The sequence below is a fragment of the Tachypleus tridentatus genome, chromosome 9 (genome assembly GCF_004210375.1).
Source record: "Tachypleus tridentatus isolate NWPU-2018 chromosome 9, ASM421037v1, whole genome shotgun sequence".
NCBI classification, from domain to species: Eukaryota; Metazoa; Arthropoda; class Merostomata; order Xiphosura; family Limulidae; genus Tachypleus; species Tachypleus tridentatus.
In genome coordinates this window covers 145,865,029-145,880,152 of record NC_134833.1, presented here as the reverse complement: position 1 = coordinate 145,880,152, position 15,124 = coordinate 145,865,029, and the positions used below count along the sequence as shown (strand labels likewise).

General features: G+C 35.1%; 1 protein-coding gene across 2 annotated transcripts in view; it reads right to left on the bottom strand.

Moving 5' to 3' along the window:
• The window catches only part of LOC143226605 (homeobox protein Meis1-like), a 97,386-nt gene that overhangs the window by 43,696 nt on the left and 38,566 nt on the right, over positions 1-15,124 (bottom strand). The window contains exons 4-5 of one of the 2 annotated variants that reach the window (XM_076457801.1): positions 7,661-7,711; positions 5,462-5,680 (exon numbers count right to left, since the gene is read on the bottom strand). In XM_076457801.1, coding sequence (XP_076313916.1) covers positions 5,462-5,680; positions 7,661-7,711 — 270 coding nt within the window. The remainder of the gene's footprint in view (positions 1-5,461; positions 5,681-7,660; positions 7,712-15,124) is intronic. The other variant, XM_076457802.1, reaches the window with a different exon arrangement.

The following is a 15,124-nucleotide window of genomic DNA, read 5'->3' as shown; positions in this document are numbered from 1 at the left end:
TATTAACATCTAGTAACTAGACCAAGGAAACATTGTAGTATAATAACATACAGTTACTAGACCAAAGAAACATTGTAGTATATTAACATCTAGTAACTAGACCAAGGAAACATTGTAGTATAATAACATCCAGTCACTAGACCAAAGAAACATTGTAGTATATTAACATCTAGTAACCAGACCAAGGAAACATTGTAGTATAATAACATCTAGTCACTAGACCAAAGAAACATTGTAGTATATTAACATCTAGTAACTAGACCAAGGAAACATTGTAGTATAATAACATCCAGTCACTAAACCAAAGAAACATTGTAGTATATTAACATCTAGTAACTAGACCAAGGAAACATTGTAGTATAATAACATCCAGTCACTAGACCAAAGAAACATTGTAGTATATTAACATCTAGTAACTAGACCAAGGAAACATTGTAGTATAATAACATCTAGTCACTAGACCAAAGAAACATTGTAGTATATTAACATCTAGTAACTAGACCAAGGAAACATTGTAGTATAATAACATCCAGTCACTAGACCAAAGAAACATTGTAGTATATTAACATCTAGTAACTAGACCAAGGAAACATTGTAGTATAATAACATCCAGTCACTAGACCAAAGAAACATTGTAGTATATTAACATCTAGTAACTAGACCAAGGAAACATTGTAGTATAATAACATCTAGTCACTAGACCAAAGAAACATTGTAGTATATTAACATCTAGTAACTAGACCAAGGAAACATTGTAGTATAATAACATACAGTCACTAGACCAAAGAAACATTGTAGTATATTAACATCTAGTAACTAGACCAAGGAAACATTGTAGTATAATAACATCCAGTCACTAGACCAAAGAAACATTGTAGTATAATAACATCTAGTAACTAGACCAAGGAAACATTGTAGTATAATAACATCTAGTCACTAGACCAAAGAAACATTGTAGTATATTAACATCCAGTAACTAGACCAAGAAAACATTGTAGTATAATAACATCCAGTCACTAGACCAAAGAAACATTGTAGTATATTATACTGTTTCCTTCTTCCAGTGACTAGATGTATTATATATAATAACATCCAGTCGCTTGACCAAGAAAACGGTACATTTTAATACTATCCACTCACTGTACCAAGGAAACAAATATAATAACATCTACTCATTGGACCATGGAAACAGTACAATAACATCCAGTCATTAGACTAAGTAAACGGTGTAGTATAATAGCATCCTAACACTTGACCAAGGAAACAGTGCAGTATAATAGCATCCAGTCACTTGACGAAGGAAAGAGTACAATATAATAACATCCAATCATTAGACCAAGCAAACAGTATAGTATAATAACATTCAGTCACTGGACAAATGAAACTTTCAACCTCGCTGACGTTCACATCCTACTGTAGTACCTTCAACCTCGCTAATATTCACGTTACTCTAGTACCTTCAACCTCGCTAATATTCACATGTTACTGTAGTACCTTCAACCTCGCTAATATTCACGTTACTCTAGTACCTTCAACCTCGCTAATATTCACATGTTACTGTGGTACCTTCAACCTCGCTAATATTCACATGTTACTCTAGTATCTTCAACCTCGCTAATATTCACATGTTACTCTAGTACCTTCAACCTCGCTAATATTCACATGTTACTCTAGTACCTTCAACCTCGCTAATATTAACATGTTACTCTAGTACCTTCAACCTCGCTAATATTCACATGTTACTGTAGTACCTTCAACCTCGCTAATATTCACGTTACTCTAGTACCTTCAACCTCGCTAATATTCACATGTTACTCTAGTACCTTCAACCTCGCTAATATTCATATGTTACTCTAGTACCTTCAACCTCGCTAATATTCACATGTTACTCTAGTACCTTCTTTATATTTTTCTGTATCATATTCAGCCTCGTTTACCTCTACACTTCACTGTAGCACCTTCAATTACGACAGTGTTTTCACTTTACTATAACTAAAACTGTACGTTCAGCGTGTTACTGTATTTCGCGTCTCTGTTTCAGTAACACTTCGCTACGTGTTTCGACAGGTGGCGTTTTATTTCATTAATTTAATCAAAGTGAAACAGTAAATAGCAGAATTTTATGGAGCCTGTTAAAGTATAGTTCACGTCACAACAAAAATATGTCTACACAAGCTGAATTTACACTTTTCATGAACCATTTTAATTGAAAACATCAACAAAAAAAAACGTCTTTCGTCAAATAAACACAAATTAGGCCTAAGGGTAATCTATATTTGTTCGTTCTGATTTTACCGAAAGGACAAAGAGGTCCGCGTTCTCCAAGCTTGGACTGAACGATAAAAACTGGTCTTCCGATAGAGACAGTAAGTATGCTTTGAGAATGGCAGTAAACACACGCGGTGCAGCCTGTAATTTAATCTAGTGACACATTACATTATTTCTATTAACTTTCGCAATCTCCTCAGCTAGGAAAACACTTTGATTACATAACCTCTGCAGTTTCTTATCAAAGAAGATTTAGTTTAATCTAATCTCAGAAAATAAGGCTTTTAGACAAAAGGATACTTTTCACTTACTAACTAACTTTGTAAAGACGAGAAGCGTACTTTCCGCCAATGACCGTAAGAACTTATCCCAACTGATCGATCTGTTTAAAAGATCCATTTACTACTATCAACAAAGTGTAACAAGATTATAATACACGGTAGGTTTTAGGAAGATAACATGTTTATAGCCGAACACACGAATATAGAAGTCGTCCATCTCAAGACGCATTTGTTCTGACATATCATGCCATCAAAGCAGTAATACGTGTACGCTACTTCAAGCAACTAAGTAAAGATAAAAGATAAAAAAAAACTTCGTCGGTTCTGAGAGGCAGAGAAGCAATAGAGTACTATAATAGCACTGATAGAGAGCAGAACCAGTCGCTCACCGTATTAGTAGTGATAAACACTAGACGCAGCTGAACATCGTACTAACAATTAATAACAGTACAGCTAGATGATCATTGTAGTAACATTGATAAACAGTACTACCAGATGAACACTTGTAGTAACACTCATAAACAATACAGCTAGATGATCATTGTAGTAACATTGATAAACAGTACTACCAGATGAACACTTGTAGTAACACTCATAAACAGTACAGCTAGATGATCATTGTAGTAACATTGATAAACAGTACTTCCAGATGAACACTTGTAGTAACACTCATAAACAGTACAGCTAGATGATCATTGTAGTAACATTGATAAACAGTACTTCCAGATGAACACTTGTAGTAACACTCATAAATAGTACAGCTAGATGATCATTGTAGTAACATTGATAAACAGGATTACCAGATGAACACTTGTAGTAACACTCATAAACAGTACAGCTAGATGATCATTGTAGTAACATTAATAAACAGTACTACCAGATGAACACTTGTAGTAACACTGATAAACAGTACAACCACATAACTGTTGTAGTAACATTGACTAACAGTACAAACAAATAACCATTGTAGTACCCCTTATAAACAGTGAATTACCAGGTGAGCATCGTAGTAACGCTGATAAACAGTGAATTCTGCTTCCCTCTATCGTAACATTAATAAACAGTACAACCAGATGATCACTGTTGTAACATTGATAAAGAATTACTCCAAACTATGGTGTTAGTGTTGTCAATTTCCAGTAACTCCACATGCCAGTGTTAGTGTTGTCAATTACTGGTTACTCCACATCCCGGTGTTAGTGTTGTCAATTACTGGTTACTCCACATGCCGGTGTTAGTATTGTCAATTACTAGTTACTCCACATGCCGGTGTTAGTGTTGTCAATTACTGGTTACTCCACATGCCGGTGTTAGTATTGTCAATTACTAGTTACTCCACATGCTCATATTAGTGTTACTAATTGCCAGTTACTCCACATGCTGGTATTAGTGTTACTAATTGCCAGTTACTCCACATGCTGGTATTAGTGTTACTAACTGCCAGTTACTCCACATGCTGGTATTAGTGTTACTAATTGCCAGTTACTTCCAACCCTGGTATTATTGGTATCAGCAACTAAAAGTAGATCTACGTCTTTTTTTGTTTTTTTTGTTTTTGAATTTCGCGCAAAGCTACACGAGGGCTATCTGCGCTAGCCATACCTGATTTAGCAGTGTAAGGCTGAAGAGAAGGAAACTAGTCATCACTAACCACCGCCAACTCTTGGGCTACTGCTTTACCAACGAAGAGTGGGATTGACTGTCACATTATAACGTCCTCACGGATGAAGGGGTGAGCACGTTTGGTGTGACGTTATGCTTATTTCTGTCTGAATTAACAAGAGAAATGAACTGGCAAAATGAAAATATTTTTATTATATTTCGTTCCAACACTATAGTGACATTCCAATTGTCTTGTAAGATAAAATTGGTAGTTTTGTTTTGTAGTTTTGTTTATTGTTTTGTTTTGTAGTTTTGTTTATTGTTTTGTTTTGTAGTTTCCAACGAAGATGTCATTAATTCCACTCTCTTAAGATGAGAAATTCCAACACTTTGTCTGCAAGCTTCACACAGAATATGAAATCTTTGTTATACAGCGCCATCCATCATTAATATATAACTTCCAAGAATAAAAAAATAATTTCCTGGTGTGCCCAGTTACTACGATAAAGGCCTCGTCGGTCCTAGATGTAATGTGTTTGATCTAGTAAACATTCATCTTTTCTTTCGCTCATAAGTACTGATCGTTTATAATTGAGTATTCCAACTTTTTATGTGACAGAGCCTAAAAAAAAAGGGTGTGGCTAAATGGTGCTTTGTAAATCAGATAGTCCAAGGTGCAAAATTCAACATGCCACTTAAAGTTCACCGTACTTTAGTCTAAGTAGATTTAAAGCTGCGAAAGACAGCCAGTTTTTATAGAAGTCAGAACAGACAGTAGGTGATAGTGACTGGTTGATACCCTTCTGAACTCTGTGAAGAGTCTCACATCTGACTGTTTAGATCACGAGGCAAGTAGAGGTGTCCAGGGTCAATATCACTCACCTGATACCACATACTCCACGAAATGAAGTCGTTCTTGTTATATTGTCGGCAAAGACATCAGTTTCACCTCATGCTTTGCCACGTGTCACTTACAGAGGGTGTGTCATCTCGACAATCAGATACTTAATCGTAATGAAATATACAAATAGCGATACTTTATCAGTATTCCATAGTCTAGCTTTCTTTACTTAATTTTGTCAGTAACCCATTCTGTCTACTCAATTTAACTTTATCATAACCTCAATGTCTACCCTAATTCATTTGTAATAAAATATTTAATCACAGAAGACACTGGTTCCTTAAGCCTTGTTTTGTAAATGTTACACAACTAATTTTAATATTCTGTTCGAGAGTAGATACTAAAAGCTACGCAAAACCAAACCGAAATTAATATCTGGGAGTAATGAACCTAGAAGATGTGAAATAACCTGATTCGTCCAGTGGTCATTGGTTAGTCCTGACAAACTCCTCTGTCCAGCTATACTTTGATCACCCACGTTAATATCACAACCTTCTTCAGCGCTACCACTGCTGTATTCACTATCTCCTAGCTTTGTGGTTCTCCCTTCAATCACTAGGTTCAGTGGTAGCTTTCCCCTGAGGCAGCTAATATATCTCTGGCAGAAGTTGTCACATAACTCGTGAACCTGTCAGAGGGAAGGAATATCAAATTGATAGTTACGTTTTTCAGGACATCATCAACTCATAGGACTGTTAACATCAACAACTTGGAGAAAAGTTAAACAACTACAACATAGTCCACTTGACACCATAACAAAATTTCTCACTACAGTTTGATAAAATAAATCGTTTATAATCACTACAGAGTCTGTCAAATCCCAGCTAACCTCATGAGTCTCATTTTATACAGATTGGTGTATTGGTACTGGGTATAGCAGATACAGTGATTGAAACATTTTCAATCTCCTGTACTTTAACTCAGAAGACCTTAGAATCACGTGACAAATACATAGTACAAGAATACCGTCAGCTCATATCGAGGACTTTTATTTTCGTTCTCACAACTCACTCTTGATGTAAAGATGGGGAAACGTAATATCTAAAAATATATGTTTGGAAGTAAGAGGTCGAATTACGTTTGACAACATTATTTCAGAACTAGTTAAAACAGTTTGAATAACGAAGACAACAAGAGTTTAAGGTCAAGTACCAGCGAATACTGGTATAAACGTTAATTGTAAACAGAAGTATCAATTATCATGTTGAACAATTTGAAGTAAACTTGTAGCTTGAACATTCTGTCAATCTACCACAGTAGTTAGCACCTAATGATGATCATTCTGTCAATCTACCACAGTTGTTAATACCTAATGATGATCATTCTGTCAATCTACCACAGTTGTTAATACCTAATGATGATCATTCTGTCAATCTACCACAGTAGTTAGCACCTAGTGATGATCATTCTGTCAATCTACCACAGTTGTTAATACCTAATGATGATCATTCTGTCAATCTACCACAGTTGTTAGCACCTAGTGATGATCATTCTGTCAATCTACCACAGTTGTTAATACCTAATGATGATCATTCTGTCAATCTACCACAGTAGTTAGCACCTAGTGATGATCATTCTGTCAATCTACCACAGTTGTTAATACCTAATGATGATCATTCTGTCAATCTACCACAGTAGTTAGCACCTAATGATGATCATTCTGTCAATTTACCACAGTTGTTAATACCTGTTGATGAACTTGGTCATTTGTCAGTCTGTTAAGTTGTTAATACTTAATGATGAACTTGGTCATTCTCTCAGTCCATCATAGTTGTTAACATCTAATGATGAGCTTGGTGACTCTGTCAGTCTACCACAGTTATTAATATTTAATGGATGTATCAAGTAGTTAAGAGATACACCATTCTTAAGTCAGTTTCTCTTATATTTCCCTTAGCTTTAACAAGAATAACTACGTATATATATCTGTATCTACATCAGTGATGTCGAGAACCAATAAACCAATACAAAGGAACACCTTTATACATATATTAAAAAATAATATAATAAATAATAATAATAAAATAAATAATATAAAATTATATATTCAAACATCTAAGCACGCCCTCTACATTCCAACACTCAGTTACACAACCCCTTTCAAACATGTGGTCTGCTTCCGGTCAGTTACCTCTTCCTATATTTGTGAACCTGACGATGAACGATTTGTTTATTTTTTTTAATTTCGCACAAAGCTACTCCATGGCTATCTGTGCTAGCCGTCCCTAATTTAGCAGTGTAAGACTAGAGAAAAGGCAGCTAGTCATCACCACCCACCGCCAACTCTTGGGCTACTCTTTTACCAACGAATAGTGGGATTGACCGTAACATTATTACGTCCCCACGGCTGAAAGGGCGAACATGTTTGGCGCGATGGGGATGCGAACCCGCGACCCTCAGATTACGAGTCGCACGCCTTAACACGCTGGCCAGACGATGAACGAAGAAGGTCGAAACGTTGTTCGCTCCTCTACGTAAAAAAAATTTTTCCCAACCCAAAAGAGCCGTTTTTACATATATAAGTATCTACATCGTTAAAGAATTCTACCTACAGCTGTGAAGAGCAACACTCTGTCAACGAGATACAGAAGAATCACACTAGTCTTACCTTTTCCAATTCCAATAGATGAAACCGCAACACCTGCACAGCTTGAACCATCTGGAACAATGAAATTGTGTCTCACTTTAGTGATATAACACAGAAATGAAAATATAAATAAAAAAAACTGCTCACATGTGATCAAATTGTTCTGTATACATTAATTCAATTTGAAGAAAGTTGATCAAATATTTATTGTTGCGAAAGTCGGTTTAATTAAACAACCAAACCCAGCTTCTCTTCGTAAAGCATAGTTGTCAGCCAAAGAGTAACTTTAACTCTATGCATGCTTGTGTGTTCATAACTTAAATAACTTCACATAACCGAGTGAGAAAAGAATAAATATGCTAGCAAATAGTAAGATAAAATAAAACGAAAACCTCAAGGAAAACTCAAACACCTTTTACAGTGTTTATTGTAAAATATTTAAAGATACTTTATTCAATAATAATTGACGTTTATAGCTCATAAAGATGACTGTCTCAAGGCTAAGTGGATTAGTAGCAGCTCTTACTGGATTATTAGAAGCTTTTACGATAAATAACTTATCTTGTATTAACTACTCCAGCTATTATAAGAATATTAGAATAACTAAATCATGAACAGGGACTAGAAAAAAAGAACCACAACATACACAATGTACATACGAACGACTACAATATACACAATGTAGAAACGAATAATTGAAACTCTACAATATACAGACAAAGATTTAGAACATAATACGCAGATGACGAGTCAGAACTACAGAATGCACAGACGTAAACTACAACATACACACTATACAGTGAAGAAACTAGTATATAAACACAGTACAGTAGTGTGACTACAATATACGCATTATACAGTGAAGTAACTAGTATATACACACAGTACAGTACTATAACTACAACATACACACTATACAGTGAAGTAACAAGAATATGCACACAGTACAGTAGTGTAACTACAACACGCACACTATATAGTGAAGTAACTAGTATATACGCACAGTACAGAATTGTAACTACAACATACACACTATACAGTAAAGTAACTAGTATATACACATAGTACAGTAGTATAACTACAACATACACACTATACAGTGAAGTGACTAGAATATAAACACAGTACAGTAGTAAAACAACAACACACACACTATACAGTGAAATAAATAGTATATACACACATTACAGTAGTGTAACTACAACACACACACTATACAGTGAAAGTAACTAGTATATACACAGAGTACAGTAGTGTAACTACAACACACGCATTATACAGTGAAGTAACTAGTATATACACACAGTACAGTAGTGTAACTACAACATACACACTATACAGTGAAGTAACTAGTATATACACACAGTACAGTAGTGTAACTACAACATACATACTATATAGTGAAGTAACTACTATATACACAGTACAGTAGTGTAACTGCAACATACGCATTATACAGTAAAGTAACTAGTACATACACACAGTACAGTAGTATAACAACAATATACACACTATACAGTGGAATTAACCAGTGTATATACACAATATAGTAGTATAACTACAACATATAACACACTATATAGTGAAGTAACTAGTATATACACACAGAACAGTAGAGTAACTACAACATACACATTATACAGTGAAGTAACTGGTATATACACACAGTACAGTGGTGTAACTACAACATACACACTATACAGTGAAGTAACTAGTACATACAGTACACAGTACAGTGGTGTAACTACAACATACGCATTATACAGTGAAGTAACTAGTATATACACACAGTACAGTAGTATAACTACAACATACGCTTTATACAGTGAAGTAACTAGTATATACACACAATACAGTAGTATAACTACAACATATACACATTATACAGTGAAGTAACTACTATATACACACATTACAGTGGTATAACTACAACATACACACTATACGGTAAAAGTAAACTAGTATATACACATGGTACAGTGGTATAACTACAACATACACACTATACAGTGAAGTGACTGGAATATAAACCTGGTACAGTAGCGTAACTACAACATACACACTATACAGTTGAAGTAACTAGTATATACACAGGTACAGTGGTGTAACTACAAACACACACTATACAGTGAAGTAACTAGTATATACACACAGGTACAGGTAGTATAACTACAACATGCACTATACAGTGAAATAAGTGGTATATACACAGGTACAGTGGTGTAACTACAACATACCACACATTATACAGTTAAGTAACTGGTATATACACACGGTGCAGTAGTATATCTACAACATACACACTATACAGTGAAGTAACTGGTATATACACACAGTGCAGTGGTATAACTACAACATACACACTATACAGTGAAGTAACTGATATGAAGGTATATACACACAGTGCAGTGGTATAACTACAACATACACACTATACAGTGAAGTAACTGGTATATACACAGGTACAGTGGTATAACTACAACATACACACTATACACTGAAGTAACTAGTATATACACACAGGTACAGTGGTATAACTACAACATACACACTATACAGTTGAAGTAACTAATTATATACATACACTGCAGTACAGTGGTATAACTACAACATACACACTATACAGTGAAGTAACTAGTATATACATACACACACTATACAGTAGTGTAACTACAACACACACACTATACAGTGAAGTAACTAGTGCATACGCACACGGTACAGTGATGTATAACTACAACATACACATTATACAGTGAAGTAACTGGTATATACACACAGTACAGTGGTATAACCACAACAATACGCTATACAATACGAAGTAACTAGTATCTAGTAATATACACACAGTACAGTGGTGTAACTACAACATACACACTATACAGTGAAGTAACTGGTATATACACACAGTACAGTGGTATAACTACAACATACGGACTATACAGTGAAGTAACTAGTATATACACACAGTTACAGTGGTATAACTACAACATACACACTATACAGTGAAGTAACTAGTATATACACACAGTTACAGTTGTATAACCTACAACATACAGGTAATGGGTATATACAGTGGTGGTAACTGGTATATTACACACAATTACAGTGGTATAACTACAACATACACACTATACGGTTGAGTAACTGGTATATACACACGGTGCAGTGGGTATAACTACAACATATACGCACTATACAGTGAAGTAACTGGTATATACACAGGTGCAGTGGTATAACTACAACATACACATTATACGGTTGAGTAACTGGGTATATACACACGGTGCAGTGGTGTAACTACAACATACACGGCTATACAGTGGAGTAACAATTATATACACACAGTGCAGTAGTATAACTACAACATACACACTATACAGTGAAGTAACTAGTATATACACACAGTACAGTGGTGTAACTACAACATACACACTATACGGTGGAGTAACTGGTATATACACACGGTACAGTGGTGTAACTACAACATACGCACACGTTATACAGTGGAGTAACTGGTATATATACACGGTGCAGTGGTGTAACTACAACATACGCGTTATACAGTGAGTAACTGGGTATACACACGGTGCAGTGGTATAACTACAACATACACACTATACGGTGGAGTAACTGGTATATATACACAGTTGCAGTGGTGTAACTACAACATACACACTATACAGTGAACTTACTAGTATATACACACAGTGCAGTGGTGTAACTACAACATACGCGTTATACAGTGAAGTAACTAGTATATACAAACACAGTACAGTGGTGTAACTACAACATACACACTATACAGTGAAGTAACTAGTATATACACACAGTACAGTGGTGTAACTACAACATACACACTATACAGTGGATTAACTGGTATATACACACACATAACAGTGGTGTAACTACAACAAACATACACACTATACAGTGAGACTTACTCGTATATACACACAGTACAGTGGTGTAACTACAACATACACACTATACAGAGAAGTAACTGGTATATACACACAGTACAGTGGTATAACTACAACTACAACATACACACACTATACGGTGAAAGTAACTGGTATATACACACAGTACAGTGGTATAACTACAACATACACACTATACAAGTGGAGTAACTAGTATATACACACAGTGCAGTGGTGTAACTACAACATACACGTTATACAGTGAAGTAACTGGTATATACACACAGTACAGTGGTGTAACTACAACATACATTTACTATACAGTGGAGTAACTAGTATATACACACAGTACAGTGGTGTAACTACAACATACACACTATACAGTGGAAGTAACTGGTATATACACACAGTACAGTGGTGTAACTACAACATACACACTATACAGTGAAGTAACTGGTATATATACACACAGTACAGTGGTGTAACTACTACAACATACACACTATACAGTGGACTAACTAGGTATATACACACAGTGCAGTGGTGTAACTACAACATACACACTATACTGGTATGGTACCCACACAGTAACTGGGTATATACACACAGTGCAGTAGTATAACTACAACATACACACTATACAGTGAGAGTAACTGTATATATACACGGTGCAGTAGTGTAACTACAACATACACACTATACAGTGAAGTAACTGGTATATACACAGTGCAGTGGTATAACTACAACATACACACTATACGGTGGAGTAACTAGTATATACACACAGTACAGTGGTGTAACTACAACATACACACTATACAGTGAAGTAACTGGTATATACACACAGTACAGTGGTGTAACTACAACATACGCACTATACAGTGAACTAACTGGTATATACACACAGTACAGTGGTGTAACTACAACATACGCATTATACAGTGGAGTAACTGGTATATACACACAGTACAGTGGTGTAACTTCAACATACACACTATACAATTGAACTTGCTCGGTATATACACACAGTACAGTGGTGTAACTACAACATACACACTATACAGTGGAGTAACTGGTATATACACAGTTACAGTGGTATAACTACAACATACACACTATACGAGTGAAGTAACTGGTATATATACACAGTGCAGTAGTATAACTACAACATACACACTATACAGTTGAGTAACTGGTACATACACACAGTACAGTGGTAATAACTACAACATAGATTATACAGTGAAGTAACTACACAGTGGTATAACCACAACATACACACAGTGCAGTGGTAACTATATAACTACAGTACATACACTACTATACAGTGGAAGTAACTACTATATACACACGGTACAGTGGTATAACTACAACATACACACTATACACACTATACAGTGTATAACAACAAAAGTACACTACTATATATACACACAGTACGGTAGTATAACTACAACATACACACTATGCACTGAAGAAACTGGTATATAGACACGGTATAGTGGTATAACAACAAAACACACACTATACAGTGAAGTAACTACTATATACACACAGTAATGTAGTATAACTACAACATACACACTATACAGTGAAGTAACAGTATAAACACGATATAGTGGTATAACTACGACATACACTATACCGCGTTGTATCTATTGCGCCTATATACCGGTGCATTTGATTATCTATATTTTTTTGACCCTCGGGGTGAGCGATAATGCAAAATTTACGCGTTTTGTACTGAAATAAGGAAAAACAAACAAAACTACTTACACCAATGATATAGCATTTTTTTATTGATTTTTATTTATTAAACTCAATTTTAAGACTGAAATTAAATGTAAAACACAAAATTCTAAAGAAATTTATCGAATTCATTACTTTGATGGGGACTGATATTCTCAAAGTAGTTCCGTCAGAGCAATCATGTGATCGTTTTTACGATTAGACGCTGATTAAAATTAGTTCAATTTTAAAAGTTAATACATATAGTAATTAATTTTGATAATTTATTTACTAATTATTAAAATCTAAGTACAAACAGAAGTCAAATAATTACCAGATAAAAAATGTCATGGCAAAGTTTAAAATACGAATTCAGTGCATGAAAACCATACAAAAAGATTGAAGTGTATTTGGTTTTTGATTTTTGATCACATTAACCGGCTGATTACATTAACCAGTGGTAATATTAAGCGGCGGCCTCTATAGAAACCCAAAAAAATTTGGGGCCTCAGACCCCATCGGGCCCAACTGATTATCGCGCTTTATCGATGCGTTTTATATCGATGTTTTACTGTAACTAGTATATCCACACAGTCCAGTAGTATCACTTCAACATACGCATTATACAATGAAGTAACTAGGTATATATACACACAGTACAGTGAAGTATAACACTACAACACACATTATACAGTAGAAATGTGCTAGTTATATACACACAGGTACAGTGGTATAACTACAACATACACACTATATACGAGTAACTAGTAAATACACAGTACGTATATACAAGGTGCAACTGATACTAACTTTATGCAGTAGGTAACTACAACATACGCGTTATACAGTGATGTAACTGGTAACTACACACACGAAGTACAGTGGTGTAACTACAACATACACTATACAGTAAAGTTAACTGGGTATATACACACAGTACAGTGGTATAACTACAACATACACACTATACAGTGAAGTAACTAGTATATATACACGGTACAGTGGTGTAACTACAACATACACACTATACGGTGAAGTTACACCAGTATATACACACAGTACAGTGGTGTGTAATACACTACAACACACACACTATACAGTGAGTGTAACTGGTATATACACACAGTACAGTGGTGTAACTACAACATACACACTATACAGTGGAAGGTGAAACTGGTATATATACACAGTACAGTGGTATAACTACAACATACTACACTATGGGTGGAAGTAACTAGTATATACACACGGTGCAGTGGTATATAACTACAACATACACACTATACAGTGGAGTAACTGGTACATATACACAATATAGTGGTATAACTACAACACACACACTATACAGTGGAAGTAACTAGTATATACACATGGTACAGTGGTGTAACTACAACATACGCATTATACAGTGAGTAACTGGTATATACACACAGGAACAGTGGTATAACTACAACATACACACTATACAGTTAAGTAACTAGTATATATACACAGTACAGTGGTATAACTACAACATACGCACTATACAGTGGAGTAACTGGTATATACACACAGTACAGTGGTATAACTACAACATACATACACTATACAGTGAGTAACTAGTATATACAACAGTACAGTAGTATAACTACAACATACACACTATACAGTGAAATAACTAGTATAGTACACACAGTACAGTGGTGTAACTACAACATACAACGTTATACAGTGAAGTAACTAGTATATATACACAGTACAGTAGTATAACTACAACATACACACTATGGGGAGTAAAGTAACTGGTATATATACAACACGGTACAGTGGTATAACTACAACATACACACTATAC